At 46.1% G+C, this 15699-nt stretch overlaps 1 protein-coding gene across 1 annotated transcript in view; it reads right to left on the bottom strand.

Moving 5' to 3' along the window:
- Window positions 1-2678: 2678 nt before the first annotated feature.
- LOC308170488 (leucine-rich repeat and fibronectin type III domain-containing protein 1-like protein) overlaps window positions 2679-15699 on the bottom strand; it is a gene marked incomplete at both ends in the record, with an annotated part of 32535 nt that continues 19514 nt past the window's right edge. Inside the window, 2 exons of the mRNA XM_080545277.1 lie at window positions 2679-2746; window positions 4588-5309. Of these exons, the coding sequence (XP_080401403.1) occupies window positions 2679-2746; window positions 4588-5309 (790 nt within the window). The remainder of the gene's footprint in view (window positions 2747-4587; window positions 5310-15699) is intronic.

Genomic DNA, 15699 nt, shown 5'->3' with positions numbered 1-15699 from the left:
TAAGCCTGAGGACCAACGGAGGGAGGGAGGGGACATGAGACGACGTCCTCGGGAGAAGAGAAGGAATATCGGGCTTGGAGTGTTTCCCTTCGTCGTGAGGAACCCCCCCCCCCGTTTAACATCTCTACTTCACATCTGATCCTGTCTGCAGCCACAAGCCCAGTCACACAGCTGTCACCTGAGGTCCACAAGCTTCTCCTTGAAAAGAGCATGTCTCTCCGAGAGCAACATAGAAAACCGACCTGGGTCGAACTGGGACTCTCAAATACTTTGAGCATTCACTTGCGTCTGTCTGATGTACCAGATTGTAATTTTGGGACTATCCTGTCGACTCAATCAAGCGCAGCGAAAGCCAATTTAACATGATTTCAAAAATACTATTCGACATTCATCTTGAACTACTCTCCTTAATCTTTATTAAAATCATATATGCCATGGCTGACTTGCTGGACACTGTATGCACATTACAGGGTTCCTACAAGTTTCAACAAGTCAAATTTAAGACCTTATTTTTTTTACCTCTTTGAATAGAATTTTAGACCTTCACCATATGATGGCTTTTTGTCATCCTCGAGATGATGGAATTAGGGATTTCACTGCCATACAGACAAAAAAGGAAGCGAATTGGCATTTTTTGGTTTCCAGCTTGATTCATTTCCGTGTAAATAGATGTGGTCGGACTGATTTCCTTGCAGGATCTCGTTTTTAAGACCTAGCACCTCATTTTTAGACAGAATAACTGACATTTAAGACCTTTTTAGGCCGTCACATTTCGTTTGCTGGGTTTTAGACTTTAAGGCTTTTTAAGACCAGCGCGGGAACCCTGACATTATGATGTTCAGACAGGTACACACTTTACGTGTATTATAACGGCTCCTGTGTACACTCACCTTTGGCTAAGTGTCCATCCTGAGAGTGAGGATAGTCAGGTATATCAAGGTACAGGTCTGTCCGGGTAGAGGAGTTCTGTGGTACCGACAGCGAGCAAAACACACAGGCAGTCTGAACCACATAGTCTGGTTGTAAAAGGCAACAATACGTTCCAAAAAAGCCAGTGGCGACGAAGCAGACGTCCATTTAGCTCCACTTGTATAGATCGTGATGGTGTGTTGAGTCCTTATTAAATCCATCACGGTGAAAAATCAATGGAGGGGGAGGGGAGGGGTCCTTGGAGACAGTGTGAAAAGTGAAAACTAGGGAGGGGGGGAAGCGAGGAGAAAGTTGTTGGCAGGAGCCTCAAAATGGTCCTGATTTAATCCACTCTCCTTGTTTCCAGTAATCCTGTAATGTTCTGGAAATTAAAACAACAACAAAAAGGAAAACAAAACACACAAGTGTCTTGGTTAATGGTTGAATGCATACTGAATACTGTCTCACAATCACATGACTGCATGTCTGGAAACATATAGAATTGTAGTTTGCCTCCTAATAATGACTACAAATGGAAAACAAGACTAAAGAATATTGGTGTTTGTGCTACTTCAGTAGACTAAAGAATACTTATTGGAGACTTAAGAATACTAGTATGTGTGTTAGTGTAGACTACAGAATATGAGTATTATATACTATGGGCCGGTTTCACAGACAAGGCTTAAGCCTAGTCCTGGACTAAATCACACTTTCAATGTAAAATCTCCATTGAAGATGCTTTTTAGTCCAGGATTAGGCTTAAGCCTTGTCTGTGAAACTTGTGTATTAGTGAAGACTGCAGAATATGAGTATGTGTGTTAGTTTAGACTAGAGAACACTAGTATGTGTGTTAGTGTTAGACTAGACACAAGACTATTATGTGTACTATAACTAGGAATACTAGTGTACATGTCAGTGCTACGACAGTAGACTACAAACAAACTAGTACAGTATGCCTGTCGGTGGTTCCGAAGTGGACACAGAGTATGCAGCGTGAGGGTGCAGTTGAAGGTTTATTAGGCTGTCCTTCCCAACTCAGCACATTTCTCAATGTCCTCTTGATCCTGAGAAACTCCCCAGTCCCTGCCCGTTACAAGCATACCCATGACATGATGCAGCTACTACTATTCTTCACATGGGACATTGTGTGATTTTTATTTTATTTTTTTCTCGATTACTTGTTTAACAATTAATTGTTGCCAACAATTAGACTATAGACTTTCTATAGTCCATATGGCACTGTATGCCATAGTTATACACTATATATGCTATACATATATAGCACTACACTATGCAAACGTAAGGACACAAAAAGTCCCATTTTGACATAAAGTGATGCCGTTATTAAAAGATGCCTGCTGCGATCGCAAGGGCAGCTCAGAGTGGTTTAAGAGGGCATGCCCTGTAATTAGTCGCGCCCCAAAGTGCCATATGTGCAGGGCTGGCTTCCAAAGGTCCTTGGCAGCCACACGGCCGGCAATATGTCAGCCCTGACTAAATGACTCTTTCTCAGACATGGTCATCCCTCCATCTTAATCGTTATCTATTCATCACTAAGGGGGCCCTACTCTCTTATCTTCTCTTCCTCTCCCCCCCCCGCCCCGCCCTCATCTTTTCCTCATACCGAGCAGATGAATGGATAGGAATAGATAAAGAAGGAGAAGAAGGGGGGGCACCATTACTCTTGGAGGTTGACTGCTGCCTCTCTCTCTCTCGCTCCCTCTGTCTCCCCCTCTTCTCTTGCCGAGCGAGCGCAGCAGAAGAAGTCATCAAATTTTAAAATCGCTCCAGTCTCGGTGAGCCCTCTTGTCATCGTTGGCCGGGGGCACTTGCGTGTCTGTGGGGAAGAGACAAATAGAGGTGAGGGATGAGGCTGAGAGACTTAGTGACAGGGAGCGGCCCGCAGGCTCCCTCGGCCCTCAACCCCTCGCGTCTCAGGGACACGACACACCCTCCGGAGGGGGGGGACGGGGCGGCGGGGCCTGTGGACACGGCCGTGGGACAGGTGATTCATAGCCGGTTGTCAGCTGCCATCCGCCAGAACGGATCTGCTTGGTCTCATGCCAGGGCAGCGAGGTAGCGAGGTACACAGGTATCTGGCCAGAAGATGGGGAGGATTTGGGATACAGCAAAGCGGCTCAAAGGATATGTGACACGGTCTGATGCTTTGGTCGGAATATCGGAATCCGATGTAATAATCTGAGTTTTCTTTCGAAAAAAAGTGAATACATTTCCGCGTTGTTGAAAATCAATGACACGTCGCTAGGCAACTAACACAGATTGTTTTGTGAGCCTGCTAACAATGTAAAGTAATGGCCACGAAGTTCGTGTTCGCCAAGTTTGCGTTCACGCGGAGGGGAGAGACGCAGAAAACCCCCCATTCTGGCAGAATTATCTTTTTTTTAAGATCATAGAATTCTGTTTTGATGAGGCACGAAACATCACATGCCCTCCACCAAAGTCCCACTAGATGCATTATGGACTACAATGATAGATGCATACACACGGACACAACATTATTATTTTTTACTATTCTATTACTATTCTATTACTGTATTGCTATTTTATAAATACATAATATAATATGTTCTTTTCTCTTGCTGCTGCAATATCGACTGGAACTGAAGCGAAAAATAATTTTACTCTCTTGTACTTAAAATGGGATGTAATAAACCTTTGGCACACATAGCAATAACAAGTCATTCATCTTGTGGTTGTCCTGGGGAAGTGGTTGGGGGTGGAGTTAATCAGCTATTGTTCCCACCCATTACCTGCCTGGGAAAAGTGACAAAGAAAAACATTGGATGGGGATTATCTCTGTCAGTTGATTTGAGGTGTATCAACATCTTCTTCAACCTTTTTTTAGATTCCAATGTATGACACATCATTTGAAAGCTTACAATCTGTTCTTTCAGAATATGTCAAAAATGAAAAATTACTTTGACTACTGTTTACCCCAAACATCAGCAACTGTCACATAAGTAAGGGCGGGGGCAGCCAAATCTAATCCTGACTAGCAGAGAATCGTCTTGTTTTCACACACAAATTATCTGCGCAGAAATGCACCTTGATGATTGACAGTATCGAGAGAGTCAACCTAGCAACTCTCGCTGATTCAATTCTATTCTATTGATTTACCGGTGTACAGGAGCAGCACACTGGAAATCCATGGCCATTCATTCAGAAAAGGCAATTATTTGATCGGAACAACGTATCCCAAGTTCCCTCGATCTGGAGACCCTTTTGAAGATATCATTGGCTGTGGCCAATTGAGCCTGTTGTACGGCCTCTTCTCTTCACAATTACAATCTGCATCATGCCATTTCATTTGCATCATTGAGGTACGCTGAGTTGCGCTAAGATATGCTCGCAAAACAATTGGCACAGACTCAGCGATGGGGCCAGACTTGCCAAGACCTTCGGTATATAGGTCAAAGATGGAATAACATTTAAATACATCAAATGATATGTAAATGATATGTAAAGTTTAAATACAGACAGTTTCAGACATGCAAGAGAGAGCAAATAGCAGATGAGGACAAACGGGGTCATATTCTGTTTCTCTCTTCCTCCGTCTTTCTATGTTTGTCTCTCTCTCTCTCTCTGTATCTATATATATCTATATCTATATCTATATTTACATGAATGTATATAATAACTTTCTCTCTGTCCACTTACTTCCTCCCACATCCACGCTATCGGCCTCTTTGGCTATCAGGGAGGCTCTCCTCTTCATCTCGATGGCGGCGGTCTTGGACAACCGCATCTTGGTGGGCGACAGAACGTCCTCTGCGGTCATGTCCGCCGACATCTGCACCCCCCTCTCACAGTCAACCACCAACACCATGGTGTCCGAATCCTTTAGGGTGGCGTTGGGTGACGCTGCTCCACTCACACCGCCACCGAACCCACCGGTCCCCTGTGGACCCCCCCCGCCCAACCCAGCGAAGGCATGGCCCTGCTGCTGCTCCTCCTGGCTCTCGGTGGTGACCTTTGAACCCGACCGGGACACCTGCCCTCCCCCAGCCTGGGAGCCGCCGCCCCCGTTGGTCTGGGAGCGGAGGTTGGCCAGGGTGCCTCCCGCCTTGCCGCCAGTGTCCGTCATGGGCCCTTGTTGGCTGTAGACCTTGTAGCGGATCATGAGGATGATGATGAAGACCAGGACGGAGGCCACGATGATGCCGCCGATGATGATGATCATGGTGCCGCCCAGGAATTGGCTGTGCAGAGACTGGCACTGGCTGTACTCCGTCTCCGTGACGAACTGGACGCAGCCCACCTGTCGCGTGGCCGTCAGGGAGGTGACGCCGTCGTCGTAGACCGCCAGCACGCACAGGTCGTAGTCCCGGCCCGACACCAGGTCACGGACCAGGAAGTCCTGGTTGGAGGACGGGATCATTCTGCCGATCGGAGAGAGAGAGAGAGAGAGAGAGGGGAGGGTGCGTTAGGGTTTAACTGCTTTGTTTTGGGTTTGATCGTTTGCATTACTCACTTATGAGGAAAGAAAAAAGTTGTCTAAATGTGGGAGGAAGGTTACATTGTTTAAAACCAAAGGTTACAGTATTTTTCCCCAAAATCGCCTTGTGTCTTCAGTCTAGACTCCAGAACAGCCAGAAAGGCTCTACCTCAGTATCTTAGGCTGCGTCCAGGCTCATAGGGTTGTCGGACCCAGCAGAGACTTCAAAGTTATCAGTAAAGCTAACAGATAACCGATGCTGAGACTGTCCTGTGTCGCTATCGTGGAGCTAGGAGGGTCAAATACTGTATGCCGGGTTCCCACGGGCCCTTGAACTCCTTGAAAGTTTGTGAATTTGAAAAAAATAAATCGAGGTCTTAAAGGTTTTTGAAAATAGACATGGGTCATTGAAAGTGCTTGAATTCCCCTCTCTCTTTCTCTCTCTCTCTCTGTAAAAAAAAATCTATATACCGGTATTCAAAAATGTTTTACTCCTCAACTAGTTTTGTCTCAAACTATGCCGTGTTGGGTCCTTGAATTTGAGGGAATTGAGTCTTGAAAGCCCTTGAAAGGTGCTTGAAAGTCCTTGAACGGTGCTTGAATTCGATATTTCAGAAGGTGTGGGAACACTGTGTATGACTACCTCTGATTCATTGCCATTCAATTCAGTTCAAAGTTCTGGGACTGTTATGTAGGACTCTGAACGATGACTTATGGTTCAAATAACAGGTTATCTTAGACAAAATTCCTATTTAAGACATTTCTTTCTTATATACTATATTTCACAGTTACGGTAGACCCTCAGGGGTCTCCCACTGTCTTATATAGAAGCGCCCCGTCTATATGACAAACATTTCGATCGATACCGGAGAGCCATAGAAATAGATTTACCAGAAATGTATAACATGAAATAAATGCGCTGAGAAGTAAAGTGTGTGTCAGTCCCCCTGTGTGTGTTTCCTGAAGCCAATGAGTTACACCCACATTGAATTACAGAATCCAGTTCCAATTACTTTGTAGTGAAGGAACACTGTGAGATCAATGTGATCAATGGAAAGGCCTTCAGCGTGCTCCAGTAGTGGGGATTAAATCCACCAAGAGACACAGGCCTTGTGGTGAGCAGCTCGTATACAGTGTGGAACGTCTAAACATTTCAAGATGTGTTGCACATTTGGCGTCTCAAGTGTAATGATTTGAAAAGATTGTGCTCAATTGGTTAGGTAACATGTCAGCGTTGCTCTAATCTCCTAAATTATGTACATTTTCTTGCCGCATTTGAGCAGCTGCAGAGGAAGAGGAAAAAACACTCTGGCGCAGGCCAGTTTCTATTCAAGCATATCATTTCAACCTGAGATGAACGCTATCATGTGATCCTCCTCACAATCCTTTTAGACAGGACTGTATATTACTAGTATGTGTCCTTCAGTGCAAGCATGGTTTTGAAGGGAACTCATTTAAGGTCAGGACCCGCCCATAATGACAACAACAACAAAACAACAATAATAAATATAACCGCAAGCGTCAATGGGGTGTATATGCCCCCATAACCATAAATGTGGTGAGATTGACAGTCACTGGGTAGACCTACAGACAGGTTGTGTACAGGGGGTAGACCTACAGACAGGTTGTAGATTGACAGATAGGGGGTAGACCTACAGACAGGGGGGTAGACCACTCACCTAATATGGGCCAAGTTGAACTCATGATATACTAAGCTATGATATTATGAAGTACCCTCGGACCACGGGCCTGTAAGGTACCAGTCACCTAATTATGGCCTGAGATACATAAGCTACTATGCTATGATGATAATATACACTATAAGCGTAAATACGAAAATGCATTGTGGATTAACCTTCCCCAGTTAATGACCATGTTGTATAGTTTATGTCAAGCATTTCACTACTTATAATGTGCTTACACTATATTCTGCAAGCCTAGCATAGTATGCCACCCCCATCTGACTGAATCAGGTAAAGTGGTCATGAGAGTTTTAAAGTGCTATATTAGCATTAACCGTAGCTTAAAATGGTCAAAATGGTCACATTTCAACGGCCTGTTTTTTTAATATCTGGAAATGCTTCAACATGGTAACACATTGTAGTGCCAAGGATGCATTGTTAATCAGACACGGTATATGTTTTCAATATATTTATAGAGTATGTTAAATGCAAGTTTAAATAGAAACATTTTGTAACACAAGCTACAACTATTGAAATGAATCAGGTGAGGTCAGACACTAATGTGTCCATTATTTTGGATACGGGGCGGCTGTGGCACAGGAGGTAGAGTCTCCGTCTAATGATCACAAGGTTGGCAGATCAGTGGTTCGAGCCCCGGCTGGCCACATGTCGAAGTGTCCTTGGGCAAGACACTCAACCCCTAAATTGCTCCCAGACTGAGCGGGCCACCGCCTTGCATGGTAGCTTGGCCACCATTGGTGTGTGAATGTGTGTGTGAATGGGTGAATGAGAGGCCGTTGTAAAGCGCTTTGGAGCAGCTTTGGAGCAGCAAAAAAGGCGCTATATAAGTGCAGTCCATTTACCATTTACCATTGTACAGTCATTGGTCCTGTACGTTTTAAGAAGAGGCTGGAGAAGCGCACATTTAAAGTAAAATGGCACAGTGCCAGTGCACAGACATCTGTTCATGATTGAGAACATTTGGTCAAAGAGTTTCCATGACCTCTTAATTAAGAATCGAGCGAGATGCCACATCTAGGGAACAAGCAGAATATTTTATGTGGGATACAATCTCTTTAACACTTAATCAGCCAAGAGTAGTCATTTGTGAGTAAAAAAAAAGTGTTATATCTTTGCACTCGATCAAATTTCAGTACCCTCTTTTTATGAGTGTTCCTAGATATGTGCGTTCTACCACCCAATATCCTTACACTTTCAATATCACTTCAGGATAAGCCACTATAAAGCTATTTTTCTATTTCTATTTTTTGCTGTTTTTCTGTGTAGGAAGCAGGCTAATGTACAAGCGGCCAACTAGTGGTCGTTGTGTGTAAATAGCAGGTTAGCATTTTAAAGAGGCGGCTCTTTTAGTAGGTAAAAAGGCACGGCTGTTCTGGTGTTAAGAGTTTCAGCTGACATTGGGTAAAATTAACTCAAAGTAGCATTCGTTTGAATGGTAGGTAACGGTGAGTTCATCAATTAAAGGCTATACAAACATTAGTTTTAAGAAGAGAAAATACATTAGTTTTAAGAAAAGAAAATACAGATATTGCTAGCCTTTATCCAAAGCGCTTTACAACAGCCTCTCATTCACCCAATCACACACCAATGGCGGTAAGCTACCATGCAAGGCGCCGGCCCGCTCACTGGGAGCAATTTGGGGCTCAGTGTCTTGCTTCGCTAATATCCTCAGGCAGGACATTCCAGTGTCTAGGGGCCATAATGACAAAGTCACGGTGACCTTTTGTCTTCAGTCTAGACTCCAGAACGGCTAGAAAGGCTCTACCTCAGCATCTTAGGCTGCTCGAGGCTCAAAGGGGTGCCAGACCCAGCACAGCCCTAAAAGCTCCAGTATCAGTAAAAACTAACAGGTAACCAATGTAGGGAGTGATTTGGGGGTGATGTGGTCTTTTATCCCAGTTCTGGTATCTGTAACTGTGAGATGGACTTTTTTTTACTCAGAGAAGAATAGAGGGAGTTGCAATAATTTAAACGATATGAGATGAATGCATGGATTACTTTTTTTTATTTTTTAGATCAGATCTAGATCCTCAACTAAAAACATGACTGTACAACTGTTTTGATTTGTTTCTCGAAATTGAGGTCAGCGTCAAAAGTCACCCCAAGGTTTCGAGCTGAAGATGTCACATCGGCAGGCAGACAGCCAAGACTGTGTCGCCAAACTTGACCTTGACCTCTTTTAGGAATCTGGTGGGAACCCCATCAAGGGAACAATCTCTTTAAGAGTTTCAGCTCATATTGGGTCAAAGATGATCTGGGGAGGTCTGAAGCTGGGCTGGGGATGACTGTGCTGGGTTATCCCCCCAGACTAGGGGATATTGGGGCTGGCTATGCTGTGGCCAGGGCAGGACTGTAGTGTCTGGGCGGTGTTGGAGGGGTTTCGGCTGGTGCACTGCTCCTGAATGAGACGGAAGGTCTGCGGTTGAGGGCCGCAGTGTTGATCATTACTGAATAGCTTGACTAGTTAACTAGGTATTGACTACTAGGTTGTTGTTTTTCTCATTTAATTTTCAATAAATTGAAGATGTTGTTGTTCTGGAGATCTGGACGAAGTCCACTGTCTGTCTGAATCCCACTCGAACTAACTAGGTCTGCAGGAGTGAGTAGGGGCGGTAAGGGGCTGGCGCCTTGCATGGCAGCTTGCCGCCATTGGTGTGTGAATGTGTGTGTGAATGGGTGAATGAGAGGCTGTTGTAAAGCGCTTTGGATAAAGGCGCTATATAAGTGCAGACCATACCATTTACCAGTGAGTGGAACTGATAAACCGGGGGAGGAGTGACAAAATGGACAAGAGTATGCCGGTTATGTATTAAAAGTGATATGCCAAAGAATCACAGAACGCTGTGTTTAAATGTCAATCTTTCTGCACTCACAAGCTCACAAACCACTTCCAAATCTTCCATTTCAGTGTGTGTACCATTACCAGGTTAACAAGTCTTGACATTTAAATCCCGTCACCAGTTTAACAAGCTGATGGACTGCCAGGGAATGATTTAGTAAACATTGCCCGGTGCCATCTCGTTAAGACAGCTTGTTCGATCCCTCAGCGAAGGGCAGAACACACTGTTCAATCTTTAGTAAACACAAGTCTCCAGGACCCAACATAACACAAAGTGATTTGTTGTTTCAGTCATTTAGCAGAACATTCATTTTGAGGACGTAGAGACAGAGGACAAGGAGATGGGAAATGGAGAAACGGTTCGGCTTAGGTCCTCACTCTAAACTGTTACTTCGGGAGCTGTCTGCCCCCACATTCTCTTCCCACTGGGAAACAGCGCGAGTGGACCCGAGAATTTGCATTACTCAGTAGTGTTAAATACCCTGGAGCCTGTAGATCTCTCTCAGGATCATTATCAACCCAGGCTCATTATATGCTAAAAACGACTTTAACTTTTTCTTTTGGAAAGTTTTGACATTTACACTGAAAGGAAAGTTGATATCATACTTATACCAGTATAGGCTACTCAGGAAAATGTCAGACAAATTGTGTGTGCAAAGCACACACGCTGAACTCAAAGTAGAACAGTGTTTCTGCAAAGTACAAGTGCAGACAGTCTGGGACATTGAACAAGCTCACTTTAGTCAAGGGATAGAAAACATTGTAGCTCTCGCAAAACCTAGAACAGGAAGTGGAAGGTAGAACAGGAAGTGGAAGGTAGAACAGGAAGTGGAAGGTAGAACAGTGGGATACTCTGGCATTGAGAGCTGAGGTGGCCTCTATCTTTCTCTCTCCCTGGCTCTCTCTCTCTCTCACTCTCTCACTCTCTCGCTAACTCTCTCTGTCTATGGCTTTAATAGTGAGACTTTATTGTCAGATTGTATCTGTAGGGGGGGGACAGGTAGAAGATGAGTCTGCCTGCAGATGCATGAAACTGACAAATCTCAGTCACTGGATCCGATTATGCCGCAGCAGGGGAACGGCAGGGGGAGGTGCTCCTCTGTCTAACCACTTTAAAGCTGCTTTGAAGTCCCTCTCATTTGCCTCGACCTTTGCCTGTTAATTTGACTGGAAACCCCAGAGTCTGTCTCAGAGTGTCTCTCTCTCTCTCTCTCTACGATCCGTCTCTCACTCTCTCTCCTATCTGGACGACTATCCATTCACTCTCGTTCGCTGCGACTCATTGCGGCACAATGGCTGGGAACAAAGGGGCATTGATCTGTGCACTGCGGAGGAACCTTCATCCGCTTTTCTCTGTGCATTTGGTTTTATTACTGAATCTATCAGGGGCGGCAGAGGCTGCTCTCCAGTGGGGCTTACTGACGTGAGAGGAGAGAGGATAGAGGGTGTTGTCTGTGAAATACAAAAACACACAAGATAAAGTGGTCACAAAGAAAAGGAGGGAAGACAAGGTTTTTGTCCCGATCCGGAGACTGATTTGTGAGACGAACTCACGGCGGATTGTCTGAATTAAATGACCCACAAGATGAAAACGCAGGCCCTGATTGTGAATAGGGAATCACATTATTCTCTTGATTGATTGAAACAGAGAAATTAAACTGCTGGATTTAGTTTTGTTTGATTCCTTGAACACTGGGCTCATTGAAACCTCTAATGAAGCAGCTCCTAGTGAGATGAGCAGAGCCTAAAATAGATTGTAAGTGAAATGTGTTTTGCGTTGGTATATCCCACAGTGCATCCAAGGGCACCTAATACTGATTTGTTTCTTGGGAGCGTTGTAACTTGAGGTATTAGATCAAAAACGTCAGCTATATTAATAAACGGGCACCGCATTATGCCCTGTCGTCAATGAAACATTAAACCAAAACAACGGGCCTGGAGATTAGGTGATCTTTGGGTTCAATCAATCGATCAGACGTTGAATAGTAATCATAGTGTCGCATTGACATGGATTACTGAAACTGTTGGACGGGTTTTAAAACCACGTCAACTTTATCTGCATTCATTCCACCCGAACCTGTGTTACAAACGACCACATAACATTCTGCTAGTCTCCCTTAATTAAATCCACCTCCATCTTCTCTCCAGAGGAGGAACTGTACAAGAAGAACTGCACATCCACAAAAAAAAACTAAAAAACCCTGAACATTATGGTCCTACTCATGATTTACCTCCCCCACTTAATCCCAGCAGTAAAACCCAGCACTGTATAATTTCCTGGATGATTGGCGTGCAGTGTAGCGGAGAAACACAGGCCTAAAGATAAACGCTAGACGGGAGAGGCATTTGCATCGCGGATGGCGGCGGCTGCGGCGTCTCAGGGTAGCTGGATTACGAGGCGTCTAGCTTTCTGAGATGTGTACGTTTACTTCGCTGCTCTTATTTATTCATACCATTATCAGAGCTGCGGTAGTCGCACGCAGACCTGACTCAGCTACTAACGAGGTACTGCAGGAGATGGAGATGGAGATGGAGACGGAGGCGGGGGCCAATATGTTTTTGGAGGACACACACACTCAGCACGTACTTGCACAGGCAGACACACACGCACGCGTGCACGCACACAGACACAAATAACACACAGGTACACACGCAGGCACCCACACACACACGCAGCACGCACTTACACAGGCAGACACACACGCACGCGTGCACGCACACACACAGACACGAACACACACAGGTACACACGCGCAGGCACCCACACACACACGCAGCACGCACTTGCACAGGCAGACACACACGCACGCGTGCACGCACGCACACAGACACAAATAACACACAGGTACACACGCGCAGGCACCCACACACCCACACCCACACGAATTGGAAAAGCTTATTTTGCCACTATCTTGTTCTTCCGAAAAGATTTTCCGAAAAGAGGTTAGGTGTAAGTGACAGTTAATCAGTCGTGTGTTGTACCAGTAATTATACCACGTTGGGAGAGTACGGTAGACATGCCATGAGCCGGATTCAATTAGAAACTGACAGGTTTCTTAATAAAAACCCTAAATTCTATCGAAATGAATTATAGGGATGACTCAGCCTTTGTTCATGTTTAGGTGGGATATCATCTTACCCTGAGTGGTCCTCATAGACCAGTAGTTAACGCTTCTCCTGTTCACCATTCATCTCTACTTTGCTACCACAGACCTCTCCAATAGACTAGATTCCAACCGCACCTCCAACCTAAGTTAACATTGTTGAAAGTAAATGCCCAAAATATCCTCAGGGAAAACTTCAAATAAAGTATTGTAGCAGCTATCCCAGTAAACAAAGAGTCCAAAAGACGTCCTTAGGGAAGCCGGAATGTGGGTTCAGATGACGTCCAAATGACGTCTTTCTCGGACGTCCACGTGACGTCTTTAGGACGTCTTATGGACTACAGATTCTGTACTGTAACCCACATTCCGGCTTCCCTTGGACTCTTTGTTCACTGGGATGGACTAGACAAAGTTGTACATAAGTTTGCTAACTCTTAGCCTTCGCTACGGTAGCAAAGAGGAGGAGAACCAGGAGAACAAGAGAAGCTATCATTGGCTACTGGCCTATGAGGACAGTACTCAGGGTAAGACGATATTTTCACCTAAACATGAAAGTAGGCTGAACCATCCCTTTAAGCAGTGTTACAGGTCGAAGGATTTATTTTCCCTCTTGAGACAAAAATACATTTCATTCTGGTCTTTCTGTCTTAACCCTAAGGTCACTGAGCAGAGGGTCAGTTTCCCCGAAAGCTTCTTAGCTAAAGTGGCAGCTTTATCTCTTCTAGCAGGCTGCCAGTAGCTGTCTGTCTGCCTGTCTGCCTGTCTGTCTGTCTGCCTGTCTGCCTGCCTGTCTGCCTGTCTGTCTGTCTGTCTGTCTGTCTGTCTGTCTGTCTGTCTGTCTGTCTGTCTGTCTGCCTGCCTGTCTGCAGCCTGCCTGTCTGTCTGCCTGCCTGTCTGTCTGTCTGTCTGTCTGTCTGTCTGTCTGCCTGCCTGTCTGCAGCCTGCCTGTCTGTCTGTCTGCCTGGCTGCCTGTCTGTCTGCCTGTCTGTCTGTCTGCCTGTCTGTCTGCAGCCTGCCTGTCTGCCTGTCTGTAGCCTGTCTGTCTGCCTGCCTGTCTGTCTGTCTGCAGCCTGTCTGTCTGCAGTCTGTCTGTCTGTCTGCAGCCTGCCTGTCTGTCTGTAGCCTGTCTGTCTGTCTGCAGCCTGTCTGTCGGCCTGTAGCCTGTCTGTCTGTAGCCTGTCTGTAGCCTGTCTGTCTGTCTGTAGCCTGTCTGTAGCCTGTCTGTCTGTCTGTAGCCTGTCTGTCTGCCTGTCTGTCTGTCTAGCCCTCTCCTCTCCCTGAACCAGCAACATTTCTTCATTTCACAAATTGGTGTTCTTCACACACACGATTGCCCTGGAAACATAGACTTAGCAACTGTTCCTCACGTGCAGCTTTGCGGCCGGAGAAATGAAGTGTCGTTTAAGCTACGGAGCTCTCGAGAAACTGACCCCCACGTCTCTTTTGGGACAGATTAGGGCGAACACACACAAACACTAATCCCTTCTTAGATCTCCGTGCTGCATTCGCCACAGAATTCAAACCTAGCTCCATATATCCATATATCCATAATACCGTTGAAAATAATATTATTTGATCAAAAGGGGAATAATGATACTGTATGTGTAATACTGTATCGTTACTGTATAATGTCTAATGGTACAGCTGCATTGATTGCAGCTGTTTACGAACACGTGTAAACACACACACACACACACACACACACACACACAGACACACACACACACTCACACACACACACAGAAACGACAACTCGGCCCCTGGGGGACATAGGGACCCGCACCCAGACACACTCACTCACACACACACACACACAAACACACACACACACACATACACACATACACAAACACACACAGTTGTGCCACCTTCTACCACCTTCAAATCAGCACCTCTCTCCAGGGCATGAGCGTGGCATCACTGGGCAGAGAGGAGGAGTCATGCGCCATGCACCATGCGTCATGTGCCACGTTACTCATTCCCCTTGCAGCGCCAGGCCACGCCCCCCCCCCCCCCCCCGGGCCCCAGGGACAGGAGGAGGATCGGAGGACCGTGATTGGCACGCACACACACACACACACACACACACACACCACACACATAGACACACACCACACACTCACTCACTCACTCACTCACTCACTCACTCACTCACACACCCACCCACCCACACACACACACACACACACACACACACTCACTCACACAGGTGACTAAGCCTGCACCTCCTGTTTTACATTCTAGGAGGAGATTTAAGTCGACGGTTTCCGCAGCAGCAGAGTGTGTGTGTGTGTGTGTGTGTGCCGCTCGCAACGGCTCATAAAGAACCAGGTCACATGGACGGCGGTTCTGCCAGGGCCGATGCAGCGCCCACTCTCCCATCTGCCCAGCCCTTCACCAGGAGGCGAGGGGAGGGAGGGGGGCTGATGTATTATTGATGTTGGATGGCCTCCACTGCCGAGGAGGGTCAGGGGAGGGGAGGAGAGGGGAAGGGAGGGGGGGGGGGAGTTAGCGAGCACATGAGCACATGCCCAAGGCCCCTGTCGGCCTCAGCCAGCGCCAGCGCCAGGTTCCAGCTCCCAGCTCCCAGCTCCCAGCCAGGGGAGGGAAGAGAGAGAGAGAGAGCATCCGTGACCAGCCTCTCAAAACAGACTCCCGTTATTTCATCGCTTATTCATGAGCTCACCT

This window comes from Nansenia antarctica, assembly GCF_963989245.1.
Source record: "Nansenia antarctica genome assembly, chromosome: 14".
Taxonomy (NCBI): Eukaryota; Metazoa; Chordata; class Actinopteri; order Argentiniformes; family Microstomatidae; genus Nansenia; species Nansenia antarctica.
Note: the sequence above shows the minus strand (reverse complement) of the source record. Positions and strands in the feature narration are given on the sequence as shown.